The sequence below is a fragment of the Pararge aegeria genome, chromosome 20 (genome assembly GCF_905163445.1).
Source record: "Pararge aegeria chromosome 20, ilParAegt1.1, whole genome shotgun sequence".
In the NCBI taxonomy this organism is placed as follows: Eukaryota; Metazoa; Arthropoda; class Insecta; order Lepidoptera; family Nymphalidae; genus Pararge; species Pararge aegeria.
In genome coordinates, this window is record NC_053199.1 from 14,569,981 (window position 1) to 14,588,614 (window position 18,634).

The 18,634-nt window shown below is 35.4% G+C and overlaps 1 protein-coding gene across 1 annotated transcript; it reads left to right on the forward strand.

Moving 5' to 3' along the window:
* Positions 1 to 2,698: 2,698 nt before the first annotated feature.
* On the forward strand, positions 2,699 to 17,674 carry LOC120632515 (serine protease snake-like). The gene is made up of 8 exons (XM_039902333.1): positions 2,699 to 2,784; positions 4,390 to 4,560; positions 5,942 to 5,998; positions 11,453 to 11,511; positions 12,621 to 12,791; positions 13,714 to 13,927; positions 14,864 to 15,021; positions 17,215 to 17,674. Exons 1-8 carry the CDS (start codon positions 2,730 to 2,732, stop codon positions 17,410 to 17,412), a joined length of 1,083 nt encoding a protein of 360 aa, XP_039758267.1. The 5' UTR covers positions 2,699 to 2,729; the 3' UTR covers positions 17,413 to 17,674.
* Positions 17,675 to 18,634: the final 960 nt, after the last annotated feature.

An 18,634-nucleotide genomic window follows, 5' to 3' on the forward strand; every position in this document is an offset into this window, starting at 1 on the left:
AATAGTAGATAATGCCCTAAGTCTAGAAGCATTGTTAGTATAATGCAATCTTTCCTAATCATATAATGTTATGATTTGCCTCTTACACATCATTACGCCCCTCTAGATACCATTTGCAGCCCATTGGGCTACAACACGTGGCGCAAGCTCTGCGACACGTCTTCTCTTGTGTGTAGTACCTACATTATTTCCCAAAGTATAGCGACGTCCGTTTTAAGTATTTCATTCTGAGCCAGTTCCCAGACTCCTTTGATGTGAACGCGCACTGAATTCGCAGGATTCCGCGAATTTCTAAGCACATTATGTATGAATAGTTAATAACAAGTACCGAATATTAAACTTATTTCTATTTGCTTTGTGTTTTACTTATTAATTATATTGTTATCATTTCATGAGATAGAAACGGTGATACTCCAGGACTATACCTATACCCAAGACTTTAGCTTTACTTTCGGGGGGCCGAGTGCACCTCTTTTCTTCCTTTTTCAAGTAATTAAAATATCGGAAAAATTGGATAGAAGCAGGCGTTGCTTAGCGGAAATCCATAATATATTATGAAAATTAAGCTTAATTTCTATACTATATTATTTCTATACTATACTCCGCGAACAGCAGGAGAATCTGTATGGTGTAATTTATAATTACTTCAATCCGAATACTCCACACCAAACAGATCCACGGTAATGTACCCTCTTCGCACGTTTCGCTCCGAAACCGGTACATCCTCAGGAGATGTTGACTTTACAATGAATAATTGTTAAGTGTACATTGCCGAGGATCTGTTTTGTGTGGAGTATACGGATTGAAGAAATTATAAATAACACCAAAAAAATGTAGGAACAAACTAAATTGAAAAAAATATTTTTAAATACTTTACAAGATTTTTTATAAGAATACACCACTTAAAAATATGCTTTGCTATGCTTTTAAAAACAAAAATAAACGAACACGAAGTCGCGGGTAACAGCTAGTAGTTCATAAAAAATGAGGAAGAACCAATTACCTATAGAACTAACAGTTATTCGTATGACCTTTTATTGATATCCCGTCCACGCGTCATTATATTTTACTGTGATAATGTTCCTGATCATAATTTGAACAAATATTTCATATTGTTAATTTCCTTTAAAGGACACCACAGACAAGCACGGTTAAGCCGCGCGGCTTTATTTACGGATCCGCAGCGGGACTTGGTGGACAAAAGCCTTACCCCCACCTCGTTGTGGGAGCAAACCCATGCCCTGTAGTTGGCCGGTAATGAGTTGATATGATAATAACAATGGTCGTCGGAATAAATATGCAGTGTCTAATCACACTCTGACATTTTGAAAGTACTCTAAGTTGAAGTCTGGCAAAACGATATCTTACGATATCTCATCGATATCTTCCATGACTCACCCACAGCTTTTAGAAAAAAACTCACAGAACACTTATCGGTGAGTTAAATTTTGTGTTAATTTTTTTGCAAATTAAGTTTATATGACACTTCGTCAATGCTATGTGCACTTGTCATTGACGTACATATTAGTGCATGTGTTTGTGTGTGTGCTATAAATAAATAAATAAATATACTACGATAATACACACATCGTCATATAGCCCGAAAGTAAGCGTAGCTTGTGTTATGGGCACTAAGATGACTGATAAATAATTTTAAGAATAACATACATAAATACAGATAAACATCCAGACACTGAAAAACATTATGTTCATCACAGAAACATTTTCCAGTTGTGGGAATCGAACCCACGGCCTTGGACTCAGAAAGCCAGGTCACTGGCCACTGCGCCAATCGGCCATGTTTTTAAAAAACGTGTAATATGCATGTTGTTAGTGCTCTTAAATAAATAAATAAAACACTGCGTTTCTATTCTGACTTTTCGCAATTTTTTCTACAATAATATCAATTGACGGACCAAGCAGAAAGCCCACCTGGTAGTAAATGGAAACGAATTGCCCATAAACACAGCAAACCTCCACATATATATGGATATATAGGAACATACCTTATATATCCACATATAGGAACATACATATGGATATATAGGGTATATGGGAACACTAGACTTGATGCGAAGTGCCGCCCTTTGTCCATCACCCTGAGACGTAAGTGCTAAACGTCATGTGCCTGAAATTACACGGTCAACTACGTCATTAAAACCGGAACACAGCAATGTTTAGTTCAGCCAATTTATCCGCGGCTCAAATTAAAAAAAAAATCAGGTTGTTTACCTTGTGAAGTGTATAAACAACATTCTGTTCAACAATCAATTTTAATTTTCAATAAAATGGGGAAAAAATACTAAAAAACCTAATCAAAACTGTGCCTAAACTAATCTGAATTGTTAAGGACCTATCATTTGTTTGCTTACTCTTGGTCTGTGGTTAAATTGACCGTACTTTTGGCGTTAGTATTTTTTCGGACGAGCTCTGTCACAAAAAGCTCTACTATTACTTCTTATTAATCAAATATAATAATACTACTTATTATTACTAATCATTATAATTATTAATAAGGCAGGGTAGGCTTTTATTCAGCAATAAACCATGGACTTCCGCAAAGTATCTGCTTCGATCCAATTTTAATGAAATTTGTTTCGGAGCATGGTGCAATCATATAAGGAAGATGTTTACGTGTGGCAAGGCCTTAACCTCGGTACATATAACGTTGCTGTAACGGCATCATATTATTCACAGACAATAATTAATTAACACTACTCGTTATATAAATGTGTTTTAATAATATGTATAGTTTATTGTTTTCCCTGCTCATATGTTTTCTGGGTAAGAATTATATTGTTAATGTTCTTTATTTTACAATAACTCTATAATATAAGGACTTGTGATGTGATGTTGCTGAGGGATTAAACAAATAATTAAAGAATCCAGTAATACTCTGTTCTCTAGTGTCACTGACACCAACTGATGGTATTAAAGGCCTTTAGTGTTCAGTCACCACACACACATTTTAAGCAATTAATTTTATTTGCTTAAAATGTGTGTGTATTTTTAACGCCTAAGGAAAATATGTTGTGTCCTTGTGAAAAAATGTCCTCAAAGGTGCAAAGTCCACCAATCTGCACTTGACCAGTAAGGGAAAGGAGTTAAACTACGAGGTTTCCATTCTGTATCCTGTAGTGATCCGGCAATGGGTTGATAGTGATGAGGGGATAAAGCACCGACATTAAAAACGCATTGTTTTATGCACTAAGTAATATTATTTATAATATACTAGCTGTTGCCCGCGACTTCGTCTGCGTTTGATTTTGTTTTTTGATGTGGCATTAAATTAAGTTGTAGTTCTAAAAAAATACGCTTAAATGAGGTTTAAGCGAATTTTTTTAGAATTAGTTTGCTGCTGTCCGCTGAGGAGTTCTGTCCTCTATCTCCAACCACAGTTTGGGCAAATTTTAACACATATTATAACCTCTAAAGTACAAAAATAATTATTTTAATCGGTTATAATCAAAATAAAATAAATAAAAATCGTTAAACACTTTCATCCCCTCTCCCAAAGTAACCGAGGTTAATGACGGGATAAAAAGTGTTCTATATTATTTCTAATACCTTCAAGAATATGTATAAAAAGTTTCATAAGGATCGGTTCAGTAGTTTTCGCTTGAAAGCGTAACAAACAAACTTACATTCACATTTATAATATTAGTAGGGATAGGGATTATAATGTATACACTAAGTAAATTTATTTTTTAAAAACTATCCACTTTCAATATCGTGTACATTATTCTACTAGTCAAGCCTTTTTATATGATACCTATACTGAGGCTACCACTGGTTGGGAAGGCAGACTATCGACATGAAGCTGGCGAGAAAATCTGCGGTTGCTCTTTTCCAACATCAACAATTATTCAATTTAACATACATTCTTATCAAAACGGATCCGAATACTTCCAATCAACCTTGGCATTAAGAAATTCATCAACTGTATAGTAACCTCGCTGTACTAATGTGCTTTAGCACATGGTTTAAACAAAGTACAGTTTTAGTTGAAAGGTGCACTAAGACTAGCAGTGCAGCCTCATGGAAATAACCCTGCCTAATCTAGTTGGACCAAGAGTTTTGAGTTCATTTCAGTACCCTCAGTACAAGATTTGCTCGTACGTAATCGAGGAGTCGATTTCCAGTATCAAAATACTTTAATATCAGAGTAAAATGGATTTTATTAGTATTGTACTAAAACTCAAATTTGGCTACAATGTTTCAGCTACACTATAAATTACATGCGAGTAAAATAGCGTCGGAATTACAGGTTTTGCGATTCCAGCTAGTGAAAGTAGGTCCATTTTCCTTTGACGATACAGAGTTTGATATTAAAGCGACCTATGGATTGAGAGCAAGCAAATGTACTAAAACTACTTTTATATCGTGCAGTTGCAGAAACGACGCCATTTTCAATTACAATAACAATCGACACGGATCAAAATGAAACTGTGAAACCAGTAGAAAAAAGCTTAAATGATACGAAAAATTCAAGTTTATCAGCATGCGGTCCATACGAAATACCGGACTTTTCGTCAGTTGCACCACTTATCAGCGAACAGAGTAAGTGTTTCTAGTTTTTAAAAAGTATTTTATAGGTAAGTATTTTTAAGATGCCATCATTCTAATTTTAATTATATTTTTACCATGAAAGTTAAGCTTAATTTAAGCCTAATTTGCTTTACTTCGCGAAAAGCAGGGGAATAATTTCTTTAATCTTTATACTGCACACCAAATAAATCTTCGGCAATGTACCGAAACCGAAACTATTATTGATGGTAAAGTCAACATCTCCTGAGGATGATCTGGTTTCGAAGCGAAACGTGTGTTGAGGGTACATTACCGAAATCTGTTTGGTGTGGTGTGTAAAGATTGAAAAATTATAAATTACACCACAAAAAATCTTCTGCTTTTCATGGAGTATAGCAAATTAGGCTTAATTTTCATAATACCATGTCATTTCGCAAAGTAACGCCCGCTATCCAATTTGTCTATACCAGAAAAAAAGTGTGTGCGTGTAACCTTTACGCGTAAAAAAGTAAAACTTTTATTATTATTTATTGATGATAGAGTAAAATGTCCCTGGGACTCCGCCATTTCATTTAATATTCACTTTTTTATTTTATATTCCATTTAAAATTCATAAACATCACTTTCACATTTTATATATATTTTCATTTGTTAAATAGAATAGAAAATTAAAGGTTAGATAAGCACATATCAATATAACCTTGTCATTGAATATTATAGAATGTCGCAATAGTCAGAAAATTTATTAATAATTTATTTGTTACAAAAGTAATAAATAAACAAGTATATTTAGAGATTTTCAAAAAACTTTGCAATTTAAAATATTTGTTTTTTAAAACTGTTAAATTTTTACTCACTTTGCTATTCACAATTGAAATAAATAATCCTAATTGATTATGATATAAGCCACTAGCTGGCGTATAAGTCAAGAAGCGTGGAGTATATGACATATACTTCCGACCAATCCAAATTATTATTTTTAAATAGCGGAAACTACACAGACGTTTGACGTAAGCGTTACTTCCGTCAGAAAAAAATCTGAGTTACTCCCACGCGCCTAAAGAAGTTTTACTTAAAAAAAAAGGTTTTTTTAATTCACTACTAGATAGCCCTTGACTGCAATCTCACCTGCTCAAGAAGATGGTAACGGGCTAATTGGTTTCTACGCGACATCGTACGGCTAAGCGATTTAGCGCTTAAGGACATGTCTCCGTCGCTAGGATAATAACTAGCCATGGCCATAGCCTCCCACCCAACCAGACCAGAAAAAATTCTAATATTATAAATTGCCAAATTTTCCCCGCCGGGAATTGAACCCGGTACTTACCGCTTATAAGACTATAACCAGTGCGCCAGGGAGGTCCGCAAAAATGATGAGGATGATAAAATTTAATTGTTATCTTTGTTTATTTAGAATGCATGGAATACGTATACCAAATGTTGAAAAGACAGGAAAGGGACCTGCTACGTTGTAAGTATAAACACTTTTACTATTGTTTATTTATATTAGTTGCATTTAAGCGCCATATAAAATTCACTTGAATCATTTGAACTGTTTTTTTTTCATTTTTTACATTTTCTTTTCGTTTTATAGTGTGCATCTTCATTTAGCGTCGACCTATTAAGCATGTTTTAGCTACCTGTAAGTTGAATCATATGTGTTAGAAAGCTATTACATATATATGTTATATTATATTATATTCGTGCTACGTCCTCGAATTAGTAACGTACAAATATTATTTAACACATGTAGTACCGCATAGGTGTCACCACTTCAGCACTGTAGTTTAGAGTTTTTTTTTTTTTTTTTTATTATACCCACAAAATGGACTACCTCCTTTACTCGCCTCATAGCCGCTGCTCCACCGCTTCTCATTCGCATTTTAGTGCTCAACCACTTCAGTTATTCAGTATTTCGCACGTGTTAAGTATATAAGTAACTATGTCGAAACGTGCAAACGAAAGTAGTTTGGAATTTATAGTGAAGAAATTAAGAAAACTAGAAAAGGAAGTGAAACGTTCACGACAAGAAAAACGTGACTCCTTCACGTTAAGTTCTACATCGTCATCAAGCCAATCCTCGGAATCTTTGTCAAATTCATCGAGGTCAGCCACTTCTCAGGGAATTATTGCTATTGGTAAGTACCTAATTACCTGCAATTATAACGATAAAGAAAAAACTTGAAAATGTATCAAAATTCTCTGCGGGGTTATTTCAAAACATTCGTTCTACCCTTACATGCTATGCTACGGTCTAACTAAAAATGCATCAGAATAGTCTCAGGGACTATATCGCCGCATTTAAATTACTAGCCGTAAATTGCATACATTTTAAAAAATGCATCAGATTAGTCTTTAGGACTATATCGCCGCATTTGAATGTTAACGGCTGTGATAAAGCTTTGTTTTTACAAATTGCATCAGAGTAGTCTGTAGGACTATATCGCCGCATTTGAATATTAACGGCTGTGATAAAGCTTTGTTTTTACAAATTGCATCAGAGTAGTCGTTAGGACTATCTTGCCGCATTTGTATCCCACAATAATTTGGGCTTATCTTCCATACCTTGTTTTAGGTGAAGAAGCCACCTCGATCCCTATGGATCACAATGATACAATTCCTCTCGAACAACCGACACCAGTGGAAAATAATGAGCAAAACGTTGTATCCGATAACGTATCGGGTGATCCGATTGCATCGAGCGTTCATGATGAAGGTGCTGCTAATGCCGAAATCCTGGATATATTGGGTGCAGACCCATCAGTAGCTATCGAATATGGGCCCGATATTAATAAGGATGTGGCAACAAGATTTACCCACGTGGCAACAGTGGGTTTAAACAAAGATGTCCGTAAGGAACTTTTGAAGAAATTCTTAGTTCCGGGGAACTGTACAAATATAGCTGCACCACAACTTAATGCCGAGATTAAGGCCACAGTCTCTGAACAGGTCGTCAAAAGTGACAAGGCTATTGAAGCACGTCAGAAGCAAATAGCAGCCGGCATTTCATCACTCGGAAAAATAATATCGGATCAGCTATGTGCCACCGAGAAAAACAACGATTTGATCAGAGATCTGATGGAAGTTAGTCGAATCTTATGCGACATCCAACATTCCGAGTCGGAAGCACGGCGCAGCTTTGCACTGTATTCGGTCAAGAGGGAATTAAAGGACCAGTTGTCGGCTACTAAGATTGACAAATTCTTGTTCGGAAGCAACTTGCCGGAGACCATTAAAACAGCGAAGGCTGTTTCGAAATCTAGCTCGGACTTAAAGCCCGAAATTCCCAAGAAACCAAAAGCTTCCACATCGGCAAATACATCTGGCAAGAATTTAAACTGGAAGGCGAGGGCCGCGACTCGCAGGCAGCCGACGGGCCCGCCGCCGCGTCACCATCCGCCTGCCCAGCTGAACGTGCCGCCTCGCGGGAACTCGTCGCAAGGCTACACGCAGCGACCCAAGCAGACTCGCCGCCAATAGACCCGGTACGTTATGCTGGGCGCCTGGCCCATTATTATAAGCAATGGTCTTTGATAACCTGCGACCGTACCGTCTTGTCCTGGATAAAGGGTTATCAAATAAAATTTGATAGACCAGTTCATCAAACTTGCTTGCCCAAGCCAAATATATTTACGGATGCTGAGAAACGTAATGTGATAGATACTCTTCAAAATCTATTAACAATCGGAGCAATTTCTGAATGTGAACCATGTCCTGGGCAATTTGTATCACGTGTGTTCTTGGTACCGAAACCAAATGGAAAAATGAGATTTATCTTAAATTTAAAACCTCTCAATAAATATATTAATACACAACACTTCAAATTAGAGGATATTCGTACGGTCCTTAAACTTATATCCAAAGATTGCTATATAGCAAGCATAGATTTAAAGGATGCATATTTGTTCATTAAAATTCATCCGAACTCACGTAGATATCTCCGTTTTATAATTAGTGACAAAATGTACGAATTTAATGTCCTACCATTCGGAATTTGTACGGCGCCATTTATGTTCACAAAACTGATGAAGCCGGTTGTAAAGCTATTACGCTCATGTGGGTTTATATCATCTATATACTTAGATGATCTATGCTTAGTTGGCTATACTTACCAGGACTGTATGCAAAATATTGAGGCCACTCAAAAGTTACTTTTGGCATTGGGCTTCATTATAAACGGGGAAAAGAGCAACAGGATACCTTCAAAGTCTTGTAATTATTTAGGTTTTAATATAGATACCAATAAATGGCGATTAAGCTTACCAGCACAAAAACGAATTCGTATAAAGTCAGAACTCCAAACCATCATAAACTTAAAATGCTGCAAAATTAGAAAATTTGCCAAGCTATTAGGGTTGCTGGTCTCAGCATGTCCTGCAATAGAATACGGGTGGTTATATACAAAACAATTAGAACGCTGTAAGTTTCTTAACTTACAGCGTTCCGGTGATAATTACGAAGCATTCATGACTGTGCCACAATATTTACTACCAGATTTAAATTGGTGGGTGAATGCTATTGACCATTCGGATCATAGAATCATGAATGACAATTATGTATTAGAGATATTTTCTGACGCCTCAAAAACGGGGTGGGGAGCAGCATGTAATGGTCAAACCGCTAGTGGTCGCTGGTCTTTTAGTGAGAGTCTACTACATATAAATCTTCTTGAACTTTTAGCTGCGTATTTTGCACTAAAAATATTTGCAAAAGGTTTTTACTACTGTCAAATATTACTTAGGATTGACAACACTACTGCAGTGAGCTATATTAACCGCATGGGCCGCGTTAAATACCCTCACTTGAACAAGGTCACAAAGGACATATGGCAGTGGTGTGAATCTCAGAAGATAATTATAGTAGCCTCATATATTAAATCGAAGGATAATATTATTGCTGATAGGGAATCTCGTCAAACACACCCTGACGTTGAATGGGAGTTAACGAACTTGGGCTATCAAAAATTAAGGGCAAAATTTCCAGCCCCACAAATTGATTTATTTGCTTCCCGAATAAATAGTAAATGTGATAAGTTTGTCTCGTGGTATAGTGACCCTGATGCCTTCGCAATTGACGCTTTCACATTAAACTGGTCCCAATATTTATTTTACGCCTTTCCACCTTGCGCTGTTATACTTAAAGCGTTACGAAAAATCGTAGTAGATAAAGCTGAAGGAATAATGGTGGTACCTTATTGGCCCACTCAACCATGGTACCCTTTATTCATGCGTTTGCTAAAATCAGACTTAGTCAAGTTAAATTCTAACGATGTTGTAATACCTTGTTCCAGCAATGGCAACATCCGAACCAACATTACCCTGGTTGCCGGGGTCTTATCCGGACTGCATTGCTACAGCGATGCGTGCCAGTCTCAGCCGTAGAAATTATGATGGCTTCGTGGTCAAGTAACACTCTTAAGCAATATAATGTTTACCTCAAACGTTGGTATGACTTTTGTACGGAAAATTCAGTAAACATTTACGAACCATCAATTCCAATCGTTATAGAGTTCCTCACACAGATATTTAATAATGGTGGTCAATATAGAACTATAAACAGCTACAGAGCCGCTCTCTCCTTAATTGTTGGAAATATGTCGGATGATGATAGAATCACAAGATTTTGTAAAGGGGTTTACAAGCTAAGACCACCATTACCTAGGTATAATACCACGTGGGATACAAACATAGTTTTAAATCACTTAGGCTCTTTGGCTCCTAATGACAGTCTGACACTAGAACAGCTTTCAAAGAAATGCACAACTTTGCTCGCTCTAGTTACAGCACACAGGGTGCAAACGCTGTCTAAAATTAAAACTGATCAAGTAATTTTTTCTAATGATCAAATAATGATAAGAATTACCGATTTGATTAAAACGTCCAGAGCGGGTACAAGACAACCTATCTTGTACTTGCCTTTCTTCAAGGAACGCTCAGAAATAGTCCCTGCAGAGACGCTTATTGTATACATGGACAGAACCAAAAACTTACGAAATTCTGACAAACTATTTATAAGCGTACGGAAACCTCACAATTGTGTTTCACCACAAACGCTCAGCCGATGGATTAAGGCCACCTTGAAAGATAGTGGAATTGACGTCTCTGTGTTTTCGTCCCACAGTACCCGACACGCCTCAACATCCATGGCGTTTAAGCTTGGCGTCAATTTAGATATTATAAGACAGACAGCTGGATGGAGCGGCAGTTCCACTACCTTTGCAAAGTTTTACAACAGGCCGATAGTTAATAATGATGATAACTCGGCCTTAGCAAGAACACTATGTTCACTTTAATTAAAATTAGTCACATTTTTAACATGTTAAAATTTTTAATGATTACTCTTGTACGAGTTCCTAATACTTTCTTGTTAATAATAATAAATGAAAAATTTGTTTCTTTCATCATTCTTATTTTATTGCTCCGTTTCCTCCAGGACTCTCAACATCTACATGTGTTAAATAATATTTGTACGTTACTAATTCGAGGACGTAGCACGAATATAATTAATGATTAAACGAACTTACCTGTACGTGAAGTTCTATCATAATTATATGAAGTGCTACGTCCGAAGAATTAGTAACACCCGCCCTCCCTATTAGCCCAGAATGTTGTGGAAACGTCGCATTTATCTAAACTAAATGAGAAGCGGTGGAGCAGCGGCTATGAGGCGAGTAAAGGAGGTAGTCCATTTTGTGGGTATAATAAAAAAAAAAAAAAAAAACTCTAAACTACAGTGCTGAAGTGGTGACACCTATGCGGTACTACATGTGTTAAATAATATTTGTACGTTACTAATTCTTCGGACGTAGCACTTCATATAATTATGATAGAACTTCACGTACAGGTAAGTTCGTTTAATCATTAATTATGTGCATTACCAGTGGTTTGAATAATTAAATAAATAAACTGTCGTATTCCGTTTACAGGCTCAGATGTTAGCATTATACATGGAAAAACAACGAAACCTGCGGAGTACCCACACATGGTTTGTTTGTTAAACTTTTTTATAAACTTTCGAATTTAGCGTCTTACTTTTCCTAGGCGAAGGTCCTTCCTTCTACTCCCAATAACTAATACCACTCGGCCATGACCATTACGGTAATTGCATTAGCTATAAGTTTTATTGTAACATTATAAATAAAACTCTAGTTAATTTGACTAATCATAAATTTTCAGCGCAATATACAGAAAATAGTAATGCAGAAATTACAGATATTATGTCAAATCATATTCCTTATCTGAATTGTAAATCATTTTATAAAAAAACTATTTACAAATTTATATTTTATGTAATTATTTTAGTCTATCATGTATTGATTTTCATTTTCTATTTTAATTCTTAACTATGTTAAATTATATAAATAAAAACAGTACTATATAAATTTATAAAAAAACATCCATTTCCACATCCAGTCAAGAAGCGTGGAGTATATGACACATACTTACACAGACGTCCAACGTAAGCGTTACTTACGTCAGAAAAAAATGTCCATAGAAAATTCAGCGTTACTCCCTAGTCGCACCTAAAGAAGTTTTACTTCAAAATTTAGCTTCATATTCATAATGACAGGAAACGGAGGAATTTCTTCCATAAACCCCGGAATATGAGAATATTTCAATTTAAAAATTCAAAAAAAAAAATGAAAATTCATTTATTTCAAGTAGGCCTAATTAATAAGCACTTATTAAACGTCAAGTCTGTTTGTAGTGACTCTACCACCGGTTCGGAAGGCAGATTCCACTGAGAAGAGCCGGCAAGAAACTCAGCAGATTGCTCTTTTCCAACATCATTTTAAAGTTTAACAATCTTTAGAATTTTTCTGTTTTGTGAGAGATGAGAGCGGAGTGGCCTGCTTTCAAGCAGCCTTGTCGTTTAGGAATTCATCAATCGTGTAGTAACCACGATTTATTAAATGTGTTTTAATATATTGTTCAAATAAAATGAATATATTGTTAAAGATAAGTATGTAGGCAGGTACACGAAGAAAAATAGAACAAAACGCTCACAAAAAATAAAAACAATACACAGATAATATAATATATATTATCTATGTACGACTACTGTAAATCGAACTATTTCCTGTTTTGTTTCAGGGTGCCTTGGGGTGGCTGAACTATGCAACAGGGGATTTTGATTTTCTGTGCGGTGCGTCTTTGATAAGCGAAAAATTTATGCTGACAGCAGCGCACTGTACCATTCAGTCGTCGAAGCGAGGTTTTTCAAAAAGACCGACTATAGCAAGGCTTGGTACCAGGTATCTTGAGGTCTGTACAAGGTTAATATTTCATATACTGTTGTACGTAACATCTTTCATAAGTCACAAATTGCTAGACACCTGCGCATCCTACACCAATAGACTTTAAACGAATCGACCGAGTATATGTAATATCGGTGCCAAGTATTCTAAGATACATTATTACTTGCTATTTTTTTTTTGGAATGAGTCACATAGTAAATGTTTTGACTATTTACAGGTTGTCACAGCATGCATTGAAATTTAAAAAGTCATTCCTGTAAATTATTATTAGTCTGTTAATATTTAAGACCTTTAAAAGTATAAACATAAAATTATCCAAAGCTAAGTTATAGTGAATAATTTATAGGGTTTGTAAAAGGTGACAACTTTTAACTACTGTTGTTCAATAACATCTTTGAACCAATGAACTATGGCAACAGCACCTCATTGCAGGTGTGCATTATATACCAGCACACTTAATTGAATCGGCCAAGAACTATAACTATGCTATACTGTAAGAACTATTTTGAAATGTCAATTTTTTAATACAGTTTTATGGAACGAAAGATCTATGATAAGAGCACAATGCAAACCCGCAGACTATTAACGTTCCACTACAGGGCATAGGTCTTTATCTCAGCGGTAAGACGATTTTAGAGCATGAACAACCTGCCCCAATCAGAGACGTGCACTTCATATATGCACAAAAGCACTGCCTACCCTTAATTTGTTTTTTATAACTCATTAATGCGAAAGTTTTCTCCATTTTATGCCATCTTCCTTTTTTGTGAATACCCTGGTCAAAAACTCTGTGCACGCCACTGGCTCCGTTGCAGGTTGTTGGAATTTAACGACTATTATACACGACTAAAATGGAGTGGTTTGGATGCTTCAATATTATTTAGTCGTGCAGATCTGTATGTTCTCAAGTCTCTGTCATTTGTTTCCAGGGATCTCCAATGGAAACAGCTGAAAACATAGGAATTTGGAATCTGATAGCCCACCCTGACTTTAATCCCGAACATCACTACTATGATATAGCTTTAGTCGAATTAGAACGAGAAGTCATATTTTCTAAATACATTCAGCCTGCCTGTTTATCAACCAGGGAATATGATATATCCAGCAACAAACGGTTAACAGTTACAGGATGGGGACAAAACGGTAAGCATATATTTAAAAGTCCTATTATAGTATTAAGGACTACCTCGACGATAAAAATGCTTGGGTGTGAAATATTGCTCTAACCAGGTTGCTCCTTTAAAAGTTTTAAATGACTAGACGTTACAAAAGTGCCTACATTATGCCTACTTGAAATAAATGAATTTTGAATTTGGAATTTTTGGATACCGATTAAGTTTATTGTGGGCTTATTCTTAGACTAGGGCGCGTATGGAACTTTCGTAGCTTTAGTTTTAAGGTGACTAATTTAGTTATCGCTCTCAACTCACTTATATGTCATATTTTACATTTAATGTATGCATCAAAAGTGCGATCTATGTGTATATGTATAAATAAATACTAGATTTGTACTTTGACTTTGAAATTCAAAAAGGTTTTGTTCATGTAGACCTATTACAGGCACTTATGAAGCGTTCATACATATATACCAATTACCACTAACTACACTCGTTAAGTTAAGACTAAATCTAGGAGAGTTCCAAACGCGCCCTGGTCTAAGAAGGGCCCATAAAAAACTAAGCAGGGTTTTTTTTTTATCACCATTTGACAGTCAAATAAAAATTTAGCCGTAAAGTTAGAGCAATTCATAGCCAGGCTTTTATGTCATTTTAGTAATCCTTAATATTATAATAGGATTTTTCTATAAATTTACGTTGAACACATTGAGAGACATTGAACTTATAAAGAGACATCTCAAAGATTTCATACGGTAATTTGCTATAAAATATACAATTCCCTTGAATGAATTTTAGGCAGCCTAGTCTTCTGGCCCACAAGTTTGGGGTGACAACAGTATATTGACTTGCCGTCACTGCACGGCACTATATAAATTAAATATCACAACATAATCTGACAAATCATAACTGATTTCAACTCGATAGAATTTTTAAAGCAAAACTTTAATTACTTTTGTTACAGCACCAAAGAGACCTAAAAATTCTAACCAGCTGCGTTATGCAGATATTAACATCTATCCCGAAAACGAATGTAACAAATTTTTAAATAAATATGATTTATACATGTTATCTCATCAAATGTGTGCGGGCGATAAGGATGGCTTTATGGATACTTGCCAGGTGAGCCATGATATTGCTATTTAAAGTACTTTGAGCTGCTAAATCTACAGTCGCTATAAGAGTGATGTCAAACGCATATACTAATTTCGGCATCGAGGGTAGGAGAGCCGTAGCTTAATTGGTGTAAGCGTTCAGGCCGCGATTGCCCGAGAGTCGCAGGTTCAAATCGTGTCAGCTCCGAAATTTTTTATATGCATTTTAAATTTATAAAATAGCTAAATCTAGTTGAAAGAACTTAAACTTTTATAAACATTATTTTCTCGTACAAGCTGTCAAAATGCGCTTCCTATGAGCATACAATTTATTACAAATTATTTACCCTCATTTTAATATTTATTATGATATATTATTTTTATTTTAAGTCTCTATAATATTTTAGGTGCCGTTGTGTAGATCATGGATTAGTTTGTAATTATTCGTATGTGTGTGTTTATATTTTATGCCAGGGCAGTTTATTCTCCTCTATTATCTCCTAATTCTAGTTTTGTTTGGCAGAGATTGCTACTAAGCGATAAGGCCGCCTTTTGTATTCTACTTTTATTTTCATGTTTCTATTTACTAGTGTAAAAGATAGGCACAGATTCTTACTTCGAGATTATTATTATTATTATTACACTCTCAAGATTATATTTTATTATTATTTTTAACATAGTTTCGTAAGACTGAATATAAACCAATTTTTCAGTTAGTAGAATGCCAGCCAATATTGTACTTTAAATTAGGCGCTTGCTAGGTGCTCGCAAGGTGCTTTATTTAGAAACCTAAATGATTACCAGGATATCTACAAAAATATAACTAACCCTCAATTCCGTGTTTCGATATATATAAGTTATTTATTTAAAAACAGCCTGGGTTTTTGAAATTATCAATATATGACGTTAGTAGTAGAATAAGTCGCACTGTAGTTTGGTGTTTTCGAAACTATAACAGATTACTATAGTAAACGTCCCTTTCATCTTCTTTTGTTCCTGGGTCTGTGTCTGTACTTAGCCGGAACCATCAGTTGTACGTATAGCCGCTGATGCGGTGCCTCGCTGGGTCTTATCAGCTTCAGCATATAATTACTGGTCTACGGTCTCCGGTCCCCGCTTTATGACGTCATCAGTACATGGGCCTCAAAGCACGATCTCTGAATTGTATACCAAACATACAGTATTATTACATGTGCGCAAATGCAGGATTCAATGCATAGGATACGATTTTTAGTAGAATTTGAGCTTTTTGTGATAGAACTCGCCTGGAGAAATACTACCGCCATGCTTTTTGCCGCTAAGCAGCATTTATCAATGCTGAGTGTCTGAAGGCCGTGGTATAAAAACTACGTCAACGATAAAAAAGCTTGGGTGTAAATTACGGCTCTATCGAGGTTGCTTCTTAAATAGTTTTTAATGACAATGGGTGATAGCAAAAAAAAACAGCATAGTTTGTCGTGGTCTTCTTCTAAGACCAAGGCACGTTTGGGACCCTCGTAGCTTTAGTTTTAAGTTGACTAATCTAGTTATCGCCATCAATTCACTTCTACTAGTATGTCATCTTTTACATTTAAAGTACGCATCAAAAGTGCCATCTATGTGTCTATTTGAATAAAAAAAAATTTACTGTTTGATCAACCTAAGGCGCAAAGTGTTAAGCCACATGTACTTTTTACTACAGGTGCATGAGGTTTAACACCTCGCCTTAGGTTAATGGACACCGGGCACACGTTGCCGGACGTGCTCCTTGCATGCCCTCAAAAGTGTTGTCAATACTTCATTGCATTGATGGGAATGATCACTGTATTCTATTTTGTTTATTTCGTATTCTACATATTTTTGAGGGTTCTTTTATTTTATTTTTTTATTTATTTTTTAATTATGTATTTGTATGTTCATATTTTTGTACATATGTTTAATATGTACTATGTTTTATGTTTATTTGATGTTAATTTAGTTTAAAATCCTAATATTTCACTAATGTTCATTGTACCACCTACTAGTTTCGTATAGCATTTTCTTGTATGCCTTTGGTTGCCTGGAAGAGAACGCTGTTTAGCGATAAAGCCGCCAAATCGTACGTTCTACCTTATTGTGCTGTTGTATTTGTATCTCTGTAAATTTTCTCTGTAAATAAAAGTGTATTCATTCATTCATTCATTCATACTTTGTTTGTCAATTATTACTATAAAATAAACTTCTTGCGTCTGTCTTGTTCCAGGGTGATTCTGGTGGTCCATTGCAATACGAACTTGCCAATACAACGCTGGAAGGCACTATCCATAGAATATTGTCAGTCACATCGTTTGGCTTAACCGCATGTGCTACGATGAACGCGCCCGGAATTTACACGAAAGTATCTAATTTTATAGGTTGGATTGAATGTAATGTTTGGAAACAAGAAAACAGGTGGTGTTAATACGAGACCGAATGTGTTAGCCATTCATCGTTATTCATTCTTTGGCTAGTAAGCTGAGGATGGCCAGACTGCTGGGCAAAAATCTCCTCACGTTCATCATTTTTTATTTCAACATTTATTTTCTTGTTTTGAACGTTTAATCGTGGTCACTTAATTGTTTTTTTACATTACAAGTCACCGTAATAGTAACTCCCTAAAAACACCAGCAGTTGACGTCCATTAATTGGTATGATTAATATTATGAAAGTAAAATATGCCTAAGGTACATAATATAAATTTGGAATCAGGAAAAAAATCGCGTCTATCAATATTTTTATTTTTTGCCCATGAGCTTCTGTTTTTTATTATAATATCCTCATTCTTAATCCACTTCTTAGATTTCTTGTTGCTATGCTATGCTAGGTATCTAGCGGACTAAAACTGTTTTTATTAAAACTAGAATATGATGTTAAATGTGAAATAAAATTTGTATAGACATTAATTAAATTTTTTATTTCCTCGCAACCAAACATAAAACCTGGACGGTTCTATCGTTGTCTTCTTAACTTGCTTTCGTCTAGGCTAGATGAAACAGCTTGTTTTATGCACTTGTTGTATAATCTTCTATTACCTCCTGGCAAGAATACATTTTCTGACAAAATAACGCTTCTAATTACTAAAAAGTAGTAGTATTTTAACATGATCGTTTAAAATGATAAACCCTGACGTCTCAGAAAGAAGGATTATAATTCTGAGACTAAGTAGTTAGACTAAGTTAGCCCAAGTCTGTTCTAATGGTGAAAGAATTATTAAAATCAGTCCAGTAATTTCAGAGTTTATCGATCACAAATAAACAAACTAAAGATAAATTAAACAAGTCTTTCTTCTACATAATATTACCAGTTGAACCCCTCGGGGATAACCTACGGTGATTTAGTCTGTACACGTACCTAATTGGAATAAAAAAATGAATTATTTGTCCGACTGGAAGCTTTATATGTTCCCTCCCTCGCGAATTTAATGTTAATTCAGGACCAAAAATAGCCTATGTTACTCTCCCTCCTTTCAACTAACTCTTTGCCTCAAATCAAGTTGATAGGTTGCTTAGTTTATGGCGCGAAATAAGAACAAATCCAATATATATTATTATATAAAAAAGGTCTAACACTATTTTCGTGCTGCAGAAGAGGGCTGTTCGTTCGATCTACAAAATGAGTCCGAAAGAGTCATTGAGAGATAAATT

Coding starts and splice junctions, on each gene's coding strand:
- LOC120632515 (XM_039902333.1), top strand. CDS start 2,730: ATGTGTTTTAATAATATGTATAGTTTATTGTTTTCCCTGCTCATATGT. Junction 5,999..11,452: donor GGAAAGGGACCTGCTACGTT/GTAAGTATAAAC, acceptor TTCCGTTTACAG/GCTCAGATGTTAGCATTATA. Junction 15,022..17,214: donor GCTTTATGGATACTTGCCAG/GTGAGCCATGAT, acceptor GTCTTGTTCCAG/GGTGATTCTGGTGGTCCATT.